Genomic DNA, 13,644 nt, shown 5'->3' with positions numbered 1-13,644 from the left:
AAACTGAACCAGGACTAGAACAGGACCAAACCAAGTCTATATCAGGACTAAACCAGGACCAAATGTGTGAACTAACCCTTAATAACCTTTATTTTTGCAGTATTTGGAGCACCAGCAGCATCGACCTTTAGTTTTGCACCCAGCCCTTCACCGAACGCATTTGATCCAAACAAAACACAGGTAAAAGTTTAAAATCAAGTATTTGTGCATAGGATAGACTGTAGCTGTAAATGGATGAAGCTAACCTGCTAGCCGACACTTTGCCAAGGATAGTGATCATCAACCTTTGCCCCTCCCTCTTTAACTGCCACTGTCAGACTCTTCATTTCGGTCTTAAATGTTCGTATCAACCCGCTCTACGTGATCCTACCATTTTCATTTCACTACTGTGTCCAAAAATCAAGATATGAACATGAATCACAGACAAATAAGGCTCCTTCTTTCCCCCGAGGCCGCTCCCAGAAGCCTTAGCAACAGGTTTGATTTAGCGCGAGTGGGAAGCGGTGTTACGTTTTACATCCTCGCTCCGGATTGGCTCTTTGGTTGCTATGATACTTGCGGTCGGGATTCCAAATATTCCAAATTCCACTTCTTTATACAGTATATCGTACAAAATGTAGTTTAGATTCATCTTATCCTTATTTAATTTCTCTTATCTTTTGACAGCCGGAGTCACTCAATATTTTTCCTGCACCATCTGGAGTTTCCTCGGTGGATTACGGTAACACTTAATAATAACTACACTTTAATTAGGCGTAACAAACCAGGAAAACTTAAAGGGCCTGTACTTGATTTACATCTGTTTGTCCAAAATGTGTCTTGCCCCAGAAGATATATTTTGTATAAGCTGCTCTTGAGGTCAAAATAAGTCCGCGGTGTGCTGTCAGCCATAAAATAAATTGTCTGAGAAAGATCAGGAAGTACTTTATTAGTCTGCTAGCTTTTTGTTAGCTTTACGGTGATGACAAAACTCTCTCCAAGTTGTGAAAAGAGCTTATAAACTTATCGCAGTGAATTGGTAAGACGCTCGGAATGGATAAGGTAAGAGAGGAATAACTTTGGACCACTGCAAACTGTTAGATGTTTCACGTTTTTAAGACAATAAAAAATCAGGTACGGCTCCTTTAACCTTTAACCTTTAACCTTTAACCTTAACCTTCATTATGAACAAATAGTTTATTAAAGGACCCGTATTACACAATTTTCTGATCGACGTTATAATGTTGTTTCCTCATCGCAAACAGACCCGGAGATGTTTAACGCGCAAACCCTGCATATTTAGGCTCTCCCCTCAAACTGAAAACGCTCCGTCCCACCTTGTGATGTCATCAAGTGGTGATCCAGGAAGTGCTCCGCTGCATTTTTAAACTCCACACACCTTCATTTCTAGAATCATTTGGATCATTTCAGCCTTGGAATTTCCAGTCTTTAACGATCAAACGGTCACTAAAGGAAAACTGTTGACTCGAAAACTACCTCTTGATGACATCACAAGGTGGAACAGAGCGTTTTGAGCTTTGATGTAGACAGACTAACAATAAAGTGTTACTCAAATATGTGTGAATGAAACAAAACCCAACTCTAGGTGTGTTTTTGAGAAGGTAACGACATTAAAACATGACTTGAACCTCATAAGAGTCCATTTTGTGTAATATAGGACCTTACACTTCCTGATTCTTTGACTGATTTTGACCTCAAGAGCGGCTTACACAACATATCCGTACTGTACCTTTAACGCAGTTTCACGTATTTGTACTTTAAACATTATTAATCATATTTATTTACAGTTAATGGACCAGCAGCGGCAGGTTTCAACTGTTTCAACCAAACCCAGGGACCTTTCGATGCGCCTACCGCTCCACCACAGGTACGTTTAATGCCTAAGACTCGCCACGTAACTTTTCCGGCGGAGAGTTCACCACCTGCTCGTCTCCATGGAGATGTCGACGATGCCACAGATCGGAGAAAAAGACATGTTTTTGAAAGTTGTTTTGAGCAATTAAAACTTAAAAGTGAAGAAATGCGAGATATTTTTTTATGTAATACTGAGGAACATTCCAAGCGCTAACATCTCCATGGAGACCTTTAACCTTTAACCGCGCGGTGTATTTATAGGCGCGTTAACATCGTTTTTGCGGGTCAATATTCATCTCGGAGGCTTTTTCTTCGCAGTATTTTTGATTTTTTCTGCGATACGATAAGATTTGAGCTAGTGTATATACTGCTATGACTATTTTTACAGCAACATATCGCACTTCAAAACGTGTTATCATGACAGGCCTAGCTATGCCCCAGCGGATTTATCAAAGTTTTACAAAGTTTTACACGAGAAATGTCCCGGGGTCCCTATTTTTGACCAATCTGACCCCCAAAATATGAACTCAACTGCAACAAATGGACTCACCCTATGTATTTACCCACTGTTCCTTTCATTTCTTTTTTATTTTATTTGGTTTTATCTTATCTTATCTTACAAATCGCTCCATTTGTTTTCGCCAAAGTTTGGATTTTTCAACACTCAAACGCCCGCCGCTCACGATACGACGCCAGCGGACAGAACGAGCGCCGGGTTGTTCGAAAACGTGCTGATCTCGAACGTTCCACTGCAGGTAGAGCGCAAATGATTCTGTCTATCTATATGTTCGATTATTTTTTTTAAACGTTTGTGTGTTTTTCTTTGTGTTTCGATAAGGTAACCAATTCTGCGCCGAGTACGGTCGCTACGGAGGCTTCAGCGGAAAAGGAAAACGAACCGCCAGGTAAGTATTCGTCTACGTAATGATCTGATGTTTTAGTTCAGAGTTGACGCCTGTTGTTGTTTTTATTAGTGTCCCTCGTCTGTATAAAAAAAGCGAAATAAGCGAGTGTGACGTCGCCTGCAGTGTTAGCTCCAGTCAAATGAAGCTAATCGAGGCTAGCAGTTATAGCGGCGAATTTGGAGCCGAGTCTTGTATTAGGAATTCTGACCACGAGTGTCATAGCAACCAAAGAGCCAATCCGGAGCGAGGCTGATGAAGGTAACGCCCCTTCTCGCCTGCGCCACTGGTTTAGGAGGGAGCGATGTTGATCAAATTTGTTGCTAACGCTAACGGGAGCGACCTCGGGGAAAGAAAGCGTCTCATGTGTCTCTTATTAATGTTCATATCTTGATTTACAGACACAATAGTGAAAATACTTCCTGATCAATTTAGGAGGAGGCATGAGGGCCGACAAAAATGTATCTGAGGGCCGCATTTAGCCCCTGGGCCGTAGTTTGGACAGCCCTGCTCTATAACAAAGAGTACAGTGTGTGAGGGTTTAGGGGCTGGGGGGGATATGTGGAGACAGCCTCAGTCCACAGAACAGACCAGTAACAAATGGAACCTTCACAACTTGTCGGCATAGAAACCAAGTGTCACATAGAAAATACATGAACAACAACAACAACAACAACAACAACAACAACACAAATGAACAACAACACAAATGAACAACACAAATGAACAACAACACAAATGAACAACAACACAAATGAACAACAGAAAGTGTCAACTCTGAACTAAACACACAATATGAGATCATTACAATAAGTCTGTGTGGAACTAAACCAGGACTAGACCAGGACTAAACCAGGACTAGAACAAGACTAGACCAGGACTAGAACAGGACTAAGCCAAGACTAGACCAAGACTAGACCAGGACTAGACCAGGACTAAACCAAGACTAAACCAGGACTAGACCAGGACTAGAACAGGACTAAACCAAGACTAGACCAGGACTAGAACAGGACTAGACCAAGACTAGACCAGGACTAGAACAGGACTAAACCAGGACTAAACCAAGACTAGACCAGGACTAGACCAGGACTAGACCAGGACTAAACCAAGACTAAACCAGGACTAGACCAGGACTAGAACAGGACTAGACCAGGACTAAACCAAGACTAAACCAGGACTAGACCAGGACTAGAACAGGACTAGACCAAGACTAGACCAGGACTAGAACAGGACTAAACCAGGACTAAACCAAGACTAGAACAGGACTAGACCAGGACTAGACCAGGACTAGAACAGGACTAGACCAAGACTAGACCAGGACTAGAACAGGACTAAACCAGGACTAAACCAAGACTAGAACAGGACTAGACCAGGACTAGACCAGGACTAAACCAAGACTAGACCAGGACTAAACCAAGACTAAACCAGGACTAGAACAGGACTAGACCAAGACTAGACCAGGACTAGACCAGGACTAAACCAAGACTAAACCAAGACTAAACCAGGACTAGACCAGGACTAGACCAGGACTAAACCAAGACTAGACCAGGACTAAACCAAGACTAGACCAGGACTAGACCAGGACTAGACCAGGGACCAGGAGCCAGTTCAGCCTTAATAACCTTCTTAAACTTTTTTTTAATTTATTTTCTTACAGCATTTGGATCAGCGCCGTCCTTCACTTTTACGGGAAACGCTCCGTTTGGGCAAAACAAACCACAGGTAAAGTTTAAAATTCAATACATTGTAGTTTTTAAACACCAGAGGAACAAAAGTAATCCAAGTTTGTGACCTCAACAGCCCAAACCAGGCAACATCTTTACTGCAGCATCTGGAGTCTCATCAGTGCATCAAAGTACGTGTTTTTATTTATTTATTTACATTTTATTGAAAAAAAAAAAAAAAAAGATTAGTCAAAAGTTTGGACCTGGAGTTGTGTTTTTTTGTTTCATTCACACATGTTTAACACACAGACAAACTTGCATATTTAGGTTGAGTTCTTCTCTCAAACTGAAAACACTCTGTTCCACCTTGTGATGTCATCGAGTGGTGATTGTTTTAACCCTTCTATCACAGACGCATCTGAAAAAGAGATAACACTTTTTTTTTTTTTTTTCTAAAGTTAACAACTCTTATGTATAGTAAACTACATATGTTCAATTTTGGCTAAAAATAACAGTTTAAAATGACCACTTGATGACATCATGAGGTGGAACGGAGCGTTTGGAGCATAGCCTGTTTAAAGAAGTGGACTATATTTACAGTCTGTGCTCTGGAGCTTTGGAGATGTAGACAGTCTGATAATGCAGGATTTATCAGACGTGTGAGAATGAAACTAAATACGAGGTGTGTTTTTGGTAAAATGAGTGTTTGTTGTTCCAGACGTGAGTCCACAGCAGAACTCTGGGTTTGGTGTCACACAGGAGGTAAAGTTACATAATCATTTTGAGATAAAGACGTAACAACATTCATTTTTATTTAAACTTACAACTTTTTTTTTTTTAACAGGCGATATTTCAGACGCCCTCATCATCTCAGCCAGGCCCCAAAACATCTGCACCTGTAGAGAAAGGTACAAATCCACAAACATTAAAGGGTAAAGAGTTTAGACCTGGTTTAGTCCTGGTTTAGTCCTGGTTTAGTCCTGGTTTAGTTCTGGTTTAGACCTGGTTTAGTCCTGGTTTAGACCTGGTTTAGACCTGGTTTAGACCTGGTTTAGTTCTGGTTTAGACCTGGTTTAGTTCTGGTTTAGACCTGGTTTAGTCCTGGTTTAATCCTGGTTTAGTTCTGGTTTAGTCTTGGTTTAGACCTGGTTTAGTCTTGGTTTAGACCTGGTTTAGACCTGGTTTAAACCTGGTTTAGTCCTGGTCTAGACCTGGTTTAGTCCTAGTTTAGATCTGATTTAGTCCTGATTTAGATCTGATTTAGACCTGGTTTAGTCCTGTTTTAGACCTGGTTTAGTCCTGGTTTAGACCTGGTTTAGTCCTGGTTTAGTCCTGGTTTAGTCCTGGTCTAGTCCTGGTTTAGTCCTGGTTTAGTCCTGGTTTAGTCCTGGTTTAGACCTGGTTTAGTCCTGGTTTAGACCTGGTTTAGTCCTGGTTTAGACCTGGTTTAGTCCTGTTTTAGACCTGGTTTAGTCCTGGTTTAGACCTGGTTTAGTCCTGGTTTAGACCTGGTTCAGTCTGACTGCAGTGCACATACATTTCTTCACAGTTTTTGAGACCCCGACGCAGAACTGTCCCCCGTCTGCAGAAGAAGCAAACAGAACCAGGAGAGCGCTTGATTTCTCCACAGGAGCAGCTCAGGTAACACAAGAGCAACAGGAGCTGAAGTGAAACTAAACACACTTTTTTCTAATGTTTTGGTGTTTCAATAGTATTATCTACTGCTCCTTGTCATTTTTTGCCAGTTTTAGTGTGTCCTGGCCCTAGTGGCTTCTGCTATTTCAAGTACTATGTGACATCACACAGGACTGCCCTTACATTTTTTTTATTTTTTTTACCTTTATTTTTTTACAGAATCGCCAAAGAGATTCACAGCCAGGACCAGGAACTCCAAAAGCTCCACCTCAGGAACCAAAGACATGTAGGGCCATAGACTTGGTCATTAAGAACTATATGAGAATGTGACGTAGTGTGCCAGGATTTACCAGAGCTGGTTTAGACCTGGTTTAGTCCTGGTTTAGTCCTGGTTTAGACCTGGTTTAGTCCTGGTTTAGTTCTGGTTTAATCTTGGTTTAGACCGGGTTTAGTTCTGGTTTAGTTCTGGTTTAGTCCTGGTTTAGTCCTGGTTTAGACCTGGTTTAGTCCTGGTCTAGACCTGGTTCAGTCTGACTGCAGTGCACATACATTTCTTCACAGTTTTTGAGACCCCGACGCAGAACTGTCCCCCGTCTGCAGAAGAAGCAAACAGAACCAGGAGAGCGCTTGATTTCTCCACAGGAGCAGCTCAGGTAACACAAGAGCAACAGGAGCTAAAGTGAAACTAAACACACTTTTTTCACGACTAAGCTGTGTATGTGATGTTTTAATAATATCATCTACTACTTCTAGTCATTTTTTTGGCAACTGTAGTTTTAACTCCAGTGACCTCTGCTATTTCAAGTACTACATGACATCACCCAAGACTGCCCCGTTTACAGCCCGGTGTTTGTGTTTACACTCACCTGGCTGCAGGGGCGGAGTCTGAAGTGTGGACACCTGTTAGACCAATCACGCTGCTCCTTATACCTCCAGACCCCGCCCCTCCTTCTCTCTCACTCTCTTTAGTCACGTGGTTGTGGGCGGAGTTTAGCCGTTTAGTTCCACTTTAATAAAACTTAGCAACCTTATAATTCATCCGAGAACACATTTATTTGTAAGTTAAAGCTAGTACACGGAACCTGCTACATAATCTAATGACGTTTAAAGAGCATTGCGTAGCTGTCACGTGCTTGTTTCCATGGAGATGTTGCTTTATCTGGGATGTTTCACAGTATGGCATTAAGCTTGTTTTTAATGTATTTGTGTATCTGTGCTATAATGTTGTTTCCTCATGACAAACAGAGCTGGAGTTGTTCATATTTGTGTTGAGTTCTTCATCTCTCAAACTGAAAACGCTCTGTTCCACCTTGTGATGTCATCATGTGGTGATACAGGAAGTGCTCCACTGTGTTTTTAAAAACTCCACACACCTTCATTTCTAGAATAATTTGGGTAATAATTTCAGCCCTGGAATTGCCGATCTCTACTGAACAAAAGGTAAAACGAGCTGTTAATTTGAAATCTACCACTTGATGACATCACAAGGTGGAACGTCGCATTTTGAGCTTTGGAGATGTAACAGACGAATAATAAAACGTTACTCAAACATGTGTGAATGAAATAAAACACAACTCCAGATGTGTTTTTGAGGAGATAACCACTTTATAACATGGATTAAAGCTCCCAAGAGTCAATTTTCCCTTCACAAGAAAAGTTACACAGTGCAACTTTAAAGATAAAACATGATCATTCATTTTACTGTTTTTTTCCGTATTCACAAGATTTGGATTCCTCTTTTAAAATTTTAGGTTCAAACGTCCTTGACGGTTCCAACGACCGTAGCCGAAACTTTTCTGCTCCCTCTGCAAAAGGAGGAAGAAGTACAACAGGTAGTACTGCACGTGGAAAGTACTTTTGAGTATTGATTGAGATTCTTTTTAAACGTTACTATTTATGTTGAATTTGTTAAGCTTCAACGGGAGCAGATGAAAGCCGAACTTCAACAGGAAATTCGAGGGAGAGACCAAGAACTGTGTGAGATCAGGGCACGTGTCAAGGCCTGCAAGGTGAGTGGTAGTAGTAGTAGTAGTAGTAGTAGTAGTAGTAGTAATAGTAGTAGTAGTCAAGACTATTTTGCCTCATTTAAATATGGTTTCTTGGCAAGTCCATCTTCAAAATCAAAAAAACACAACAAATAAAACGGGGAGTCTGTCTGATAATGCGACTCAGAACGTTTGAGTTACACTTTATTATTAGTCTGTAACATCTGCAAACCTTAAAACGCCCTGTTCCACCTTGTGATGTCATCAAGTGGTAGTTTTCAAGTTAACAGCTCCTTGTTAACTTTAGTTCAGTAGTAGATTTGCGATTCCAGAGGCTGAAATGATCCAGATGATTCTAAAAATGAAGGTGTGTGGAGTTTAAAAACACAGCGGAGCACTTCCTGTATCACCACTTCATGACATCACAAGGTGGAACAGTGCGTTTTCAGTTTGAGAGAAGAAGAACTGAGCGTAAATATGTGCGTTTGTGTGTTAAACATGTGTGAATGAAACGAAAACACAGCTCCAGGTAAGAAGCTAATCGAGGCTAGAGCAGTTATAGCGACGTATTTGGAGCCGAATTCCACATTTGCAATTCCGACCGCGAGTATCATAGCAACCAAAGAGCCAATCAGGAGTGAAACTGTGGAAGGTGACCAGAATCTGAATCAGAAGACTTTTATTGCCAGCGTCAGTGAACACAGCTCACAAACGAGGAACTTTCTTTGGTGATAAAGTGCAACATAAAAACACTGAATAAGTACAAACAAGGGCATGCATAAAGTAAAAAAAAGATATACTTAAAAATAAAATAAAATACTTAGAGGTAGAAAATATATACAACAACAACAACAACAACATCAGAACAAACATGGCTTATTAAGGTGACCGTTATTATAAAGTGTCCAGTTTAGTGCAGAACGCCCCTTTCTACCTGCTAAACCAATGGTCCATAGCAACGCTGTCAATCAAACCTGTTGCTAAGGAAAGAAGGCGCCTGATTTGTCTGTTATTAATGTTCATATCTTGAGTTACAGACAAAATAGTGAAAAAAAAAACCCAGGATCATGTAGAGTCGGGTTAATACGAACATTTAAGACCAAAATGAGAGAGAGGGGCCACAGTTTTTCAATAGAAAGTGAATTGGAGCCAGAGTCGATGGAGCCGGAAGCGCATCTATGATCACTTCCTGTTTGGAACGTGGTGGCTAGCACGTTAGCTATGTCCATTTATATGAACAGTCTATGTTTCAGGTATGTTTTTGATGAGGAAACATTATAAAAGATCAGGAAATAGCATCATACGGGCCTTTTCTTTGCATTTAGCTCCGCCTTCATATTTGCTGTATGTTTTGTTCTCTCCAGGGCAGTTTGGACGGAGAGTGGCTCGAAATTAACGCCGTGTTTTCAAACGTGATTCACATCGTGGAGGAGGCTCGTCAGAGAGCGCTGCAGCCGCTAGAAAACAGGTGAGTCGGACCTGGACAAGTGAGGGATTACACAGACAATAATCCAGATCTTTAACGACCAAGGCTAAATTCCAGATTAGCGACTTTGAGTGTTGAACGTAGCGTCGTGCAGCTGCTTCCTGTTCTTCAACTTTGCAACTTTGCAGCGATATGTATATACAAATGGACATAGCTAACCTGCTAGCCGGCGCGTTCTGACTCCGATACACTTTGCATTAAAAAACTGCACTCCTCTTTCTGTACCTGCTACTGTTAAACTCGTCATTTCGTCTTAAAATGTTCGTATTAACTCGACTCTACATGATCCTGGTGTTTTTATTTCACTTTTGTGTCTGTAAATCAAGATATGAACATTAATAACCGACAAATCAGGCGCCGTCTTTCCCCGAGGTCGCTCCGGCTAGCCTTAGCAACAGGTTTGATTGACAGCGTTGCTAAGTGCCCGCTCCTCGCTAAACCAAGAAGGGGCGTTACCTTCCACAGTTTCGCTCCTGATTGGCTCTTTGGTTGCTATGATACTCGCGGTCGAAATTCTGAACGCTAAAACTCACTTTGTCCACTTTTTTTATACAGTATACGGTTTCAGCGCTGCTATTTCCTAATTGTGTGACAAATAAACGTTTATCTTATCTTTGTATTTTAGGAGAGAACGACTGAAAAGAGATTCCCAAAGGCTGATCAAGAAAATACAGGAAGAGATTGAGAAACTGGAAAACGCCATACAGGAAGTGGACGCTGCTGCGGATTTGGACGTGAGGAAGTGACTGACATCCGGAGTCGTTTCGCTGGAAATGTTTTAAATAAAATGTTTTTGTTATCACCAGAGTATGACTCATCCAAAGCTGAAGATTAAAGACAAACAACGGAATGTGAACACAGCGTTTTCCTTCGGGACTCTGCGGACTACGATTTCAACCATGATGGAGCAAATTCAGGAAGAAGTGGACCAGATTTCTGCTTTAGGTTTGTGGATCGACACACTGGAACTGGAACCAAACCAGGACTAAACCAGGACTAAACCAGGACTAAACCAGGACTGAACCAGGACTGAACCAGGACTGAACCAGGACTAAACCAGGACTAAACCAGGACTGAACCAGGACTGAACCAGGACTGAACCAGGACTAAACCAGGACTAAACCAGGACTAAACCAGGACTGAACCAGGATTGAACCAGGACTAAACCAGGACTAAACCAGGACTAAACCAGGACTGAACCAGGACTAAACCAGGACTGAACCAGGACTAAACCAGGACTAAACCAGGACTAAACCAGGACTGAACCAGGACTAAACCAGGACTGAACCAGGAATAAACCAGGACTGAACCAGGACTGAACCAGGACTAAACCAGGACTGAACCAGGAATAAACCAGGACTGAACCAGGACTGAACCAGGACTAAACCAGGACTAAACCAGGACTAAACCAGGACTGAACCAGGACTAAACCAGGACTGAACCAGGACTAAACCAGGACTGAACCAGGACCAAACCAGGACCGAACCAGGACCGAACCAGGACCGAACCAGGATTAAACCAGGACTAAACCAGGACTAAACCAGGATTAAACCAGGACTGAACCAGGACTAAACCAGGACTAAACCAGGACTGAACCAGGACTAAACCAGGACTAAACCAGGACTAAACCAGGATTAAACCAGGACTGAACCAGGACTAAACCAGGACTAAACCAGGACTGAACCAGGACTAAACCAGGACTGAACCAGGATTAAACCAGGATTAAACCAGGATTAAACCAGGACTAAACCAGGACTGAACCAGGACTGAACCAGGACTGAACCAGGACTGAACCAGGACTGAACCAGGACTGAACCAGGACTAAACCAGGACTGAACCAGGACTGAACCAGGACTGAACCAGGACTGGACCAGGACTGGACCAGGACTGAACCAGGACTAAACCAGGACTGAACCAGGACTGAACCAGGACTAAACCAGGACTAAACCAGGACTGAACCAGGACTGAACCAGGACTGAACCAGGACTAAACCAGGACTGAACCAGGAATAAACCAGGACTGAACCAGGACTGAACCAGGACTAAACCAGGACTGAACCAGGACCAAACCAGGACCGAACCAGGACCGAACCAGGACCGAACCAGGATTAAACCAGGACTAAACCAGGACTAAACCAGGATTAAACCAGGACTGAACCAGGACTAAACCAGGACTAAACCAGGACTGAACCAGGACTAAACCAGGACTAAACCAGGACTAAACCAGGATTAAACCAGGACTGAACCAGGACTAAACCAGGACTAAACCAGGACTGAACCAGGACTAAACCAGGACTGAACCAGGATTAAACCAGGATTAAACCAGGATTAAACCAGGACTAAACCAGGACTGAACCAGGACTGAACCAGGACTGAACCAGGACTGAACCAGGACTGAACCAGGACTGAACCAGGACTAAACCAGGACTGAACCAGGACTGAACCAGGACTGAACCAGGACTGGACCAGGACTGGACCAGGACTGAACCAGGACTAAACCAGGACTGAACCAGGACTGAACCAGGACTAAACCAGGACTAAACCAGGACTGAACCAGGACTGAACCAGGACTGAACCAGGACTAAACCAGGACTGAACCAGGAATAAACCAGGACTGAACCAGGACTGAACCAGGACTAAACCAGGACTGAACCAGGACTGAACCAGGACTGAACCAGGACTGAACCAGGACTGAACCAGGACTGAACCAGGACTGAACCAGGACTAAACCAGGACTAAACCAGGACTAAACCAGGACTGAACCAGGACTGAACCAGGACTGAACCAGGACTAAACCAGGACCGAACCAGGACCGAACCAGGACCGAACCAGGACCGAACCAGGACCGAACCAGGATTAAACCAGGACTAAACCAGGACTAAACCAGGACTAAACCAGGACTAAACCAGGACTGAACCAGGACTGAACCAGGACTAAACCAGGACTGAACCAGGACTGAACCAGGACTAAACCAGGACTGAACCAGGATTAAACCAGGATTAAACCAGGATTAAACCAGGACTGGACCAGGACTAAACCAGGACTAAACCAGGACTGAACCAGGACTAAACCAGGACTAAACCAGGACTGAACCAGGACTGAACCAGGACTGAACCAGGACTGAACCAGGACTAAACCAGGACTGAACCAGGACTGAACCAGGACTAAACCAGGACTGAACCAGGACTAAACCAGGACTGAACCAGGACCGAACCAGGACCGAACCAGGATTAAACCAGGACTAAACCAGGACTAAACCAGGACTAAACCAGGACTGAATCAGGACTGAATCAGGACTAAACCATGACTAAACCAGGACTAAACCAGGACTAAACCAGGACTAAACCAGGATTAAACCAGGACTGAACCAGGACTGAACCAGGACTAAACCAAGTCTAGACAGGACAAAACCAGAACAAGATGGACCTGAGTACTTCACATCGTCTCATTACAGTCCTCATCATGATCTGAAATCTCTGTATTTGTCGGTGTAATCTCTGTTTTTTTGTTTTTGTTTTTTTTCAGAAATCAAAAGAGCTCCAGCGTTTGCAGGTAAAGTTTGCTTCAGTTTTGTGTAAGAGGCAGAAAAAGTCTACGTAGTTGAAATATTCGCTTTGCTCTGGCACAGTTATTATAGAAGCAGCTCCTTGGGTTAAAATGAGGCCACTGTGTTCTGTCAAAGAGTATTCGAAAGTGCACTGTTAGCATGCTAGTTGCTGTTGTTAGAGTACCGTATTTCACAAACTATACGTCGCACTTTTTTCTTATACTTATACTTAGATGCTATTTATATGTGAAATATCAGTTTTTTTCTTCATTATTATACATTTTTTGGCTGGTGCGACTTATACTCCAGAACACGTCAAACTCAAGGCCCGCGGGCCAAACGTGGCCCTCCACATCATTTTATGTGGCCCTCGACAGGGTAAATTAAAAGGTATGACGGTCTTAAAATGTCATTTTATCAAGAAATACAGTTACCCAGACATAGTTTACATCTAAGCAAACGCATATTTAATACTTGTAACTTGAATAGGTAATAATAATAATAAATACAGAAACAGTTAATTAACAAGTTTAAAAAGTAGTCACATTTATTTTACATCTGGCCCTTTGACG

General features: G+C 42.6%; 1 protein-coding gene across 1 annotated transcript in view; it reads left to right on the top strand.

Annotated features, from left to right (window-relative positions):
- Positions 1-13,644, top strand: part of LOC117386281 (uncharacterized) — a 28,557-nt gene that overhangs the window by 12,940 nt on the left and 1,973 nt on the right. Inside the window, exons 18-35 of the mRNA XM_055229192.1 lie at positions 101-180; positions 667-721; positions 1,788-1,867; positions 2,502-2,609; positions 2,693-2,759; positions 4,414-4,478; positions 4,557-4,611; positions 5,139-5,182; positions 5,265-5,328; positions 5,970-6,061; positions 6,275-6,341; positions 6,617-6,708; positions 7,807-7,887; positions 7,969-8,064; positions 9,405-9,508; positions 10,152-10,260; positions 10,333-10,471; positions 13,051-13,077. Coding sequence (XP_055085167.1) covers positions 101-180; positions 667-721; positions 1,788-1,867; positions 2,502-2,609; positions 2,693-2,759; positions 4,414-4,478; positions 4,557-4,611; positions 5,139-5,182; positions 5,265-5,328; positions 5,970-6,061; positions 6,275-6,341; positions 6,617-6,708; positions 7,807-7,887; positions 7,969-8,064; positions 9,405-9,508; positions 10,152-10,260; positions 10,333-10,471; positions 13,051-13,077 — 1,425 coding nt within the window. The remainder of the gene's footprint in view (positions 1-100; positions 181-666; positions 722-1,787; positions 1,868-2,501; positions 2,610-2,692; positions 2,760-4,413; positions 4,479-4,556; positions 4,612-5,138; positions 5,183-5,264; positions 5,329-5,969; positions 6,062-6,274; positions 6,342-6,616; positions 6,709-7,806; positions 7,888-7,968; positions 8,065-9,404; positions 9,509-10,151; positions 10,261-10,332; positions 10,472-13,050; positions 13,078-13,644) is intronic.

This window comes from Periophthalmus magnuspinnatus, chromosome 18, assembly GCF_009829125.3.
Source record: "Periophthalmus magnuspinnatus isolate fPerMag1 chromosome 18, fPerMag1.2.pri, whole genome shotgun sequence".
NCBI classification, from domain to species: domain Eukaryota; kingdom Metazoa; phylum Chordata; class Actinopteri; order Gobiiformes; family Gobiidae; genus Periophthalmus; species Periophthalmus magnuspinnatus.
This window is presented reverse-complemented; position numbering and strand designations above follow the sequence as displayed.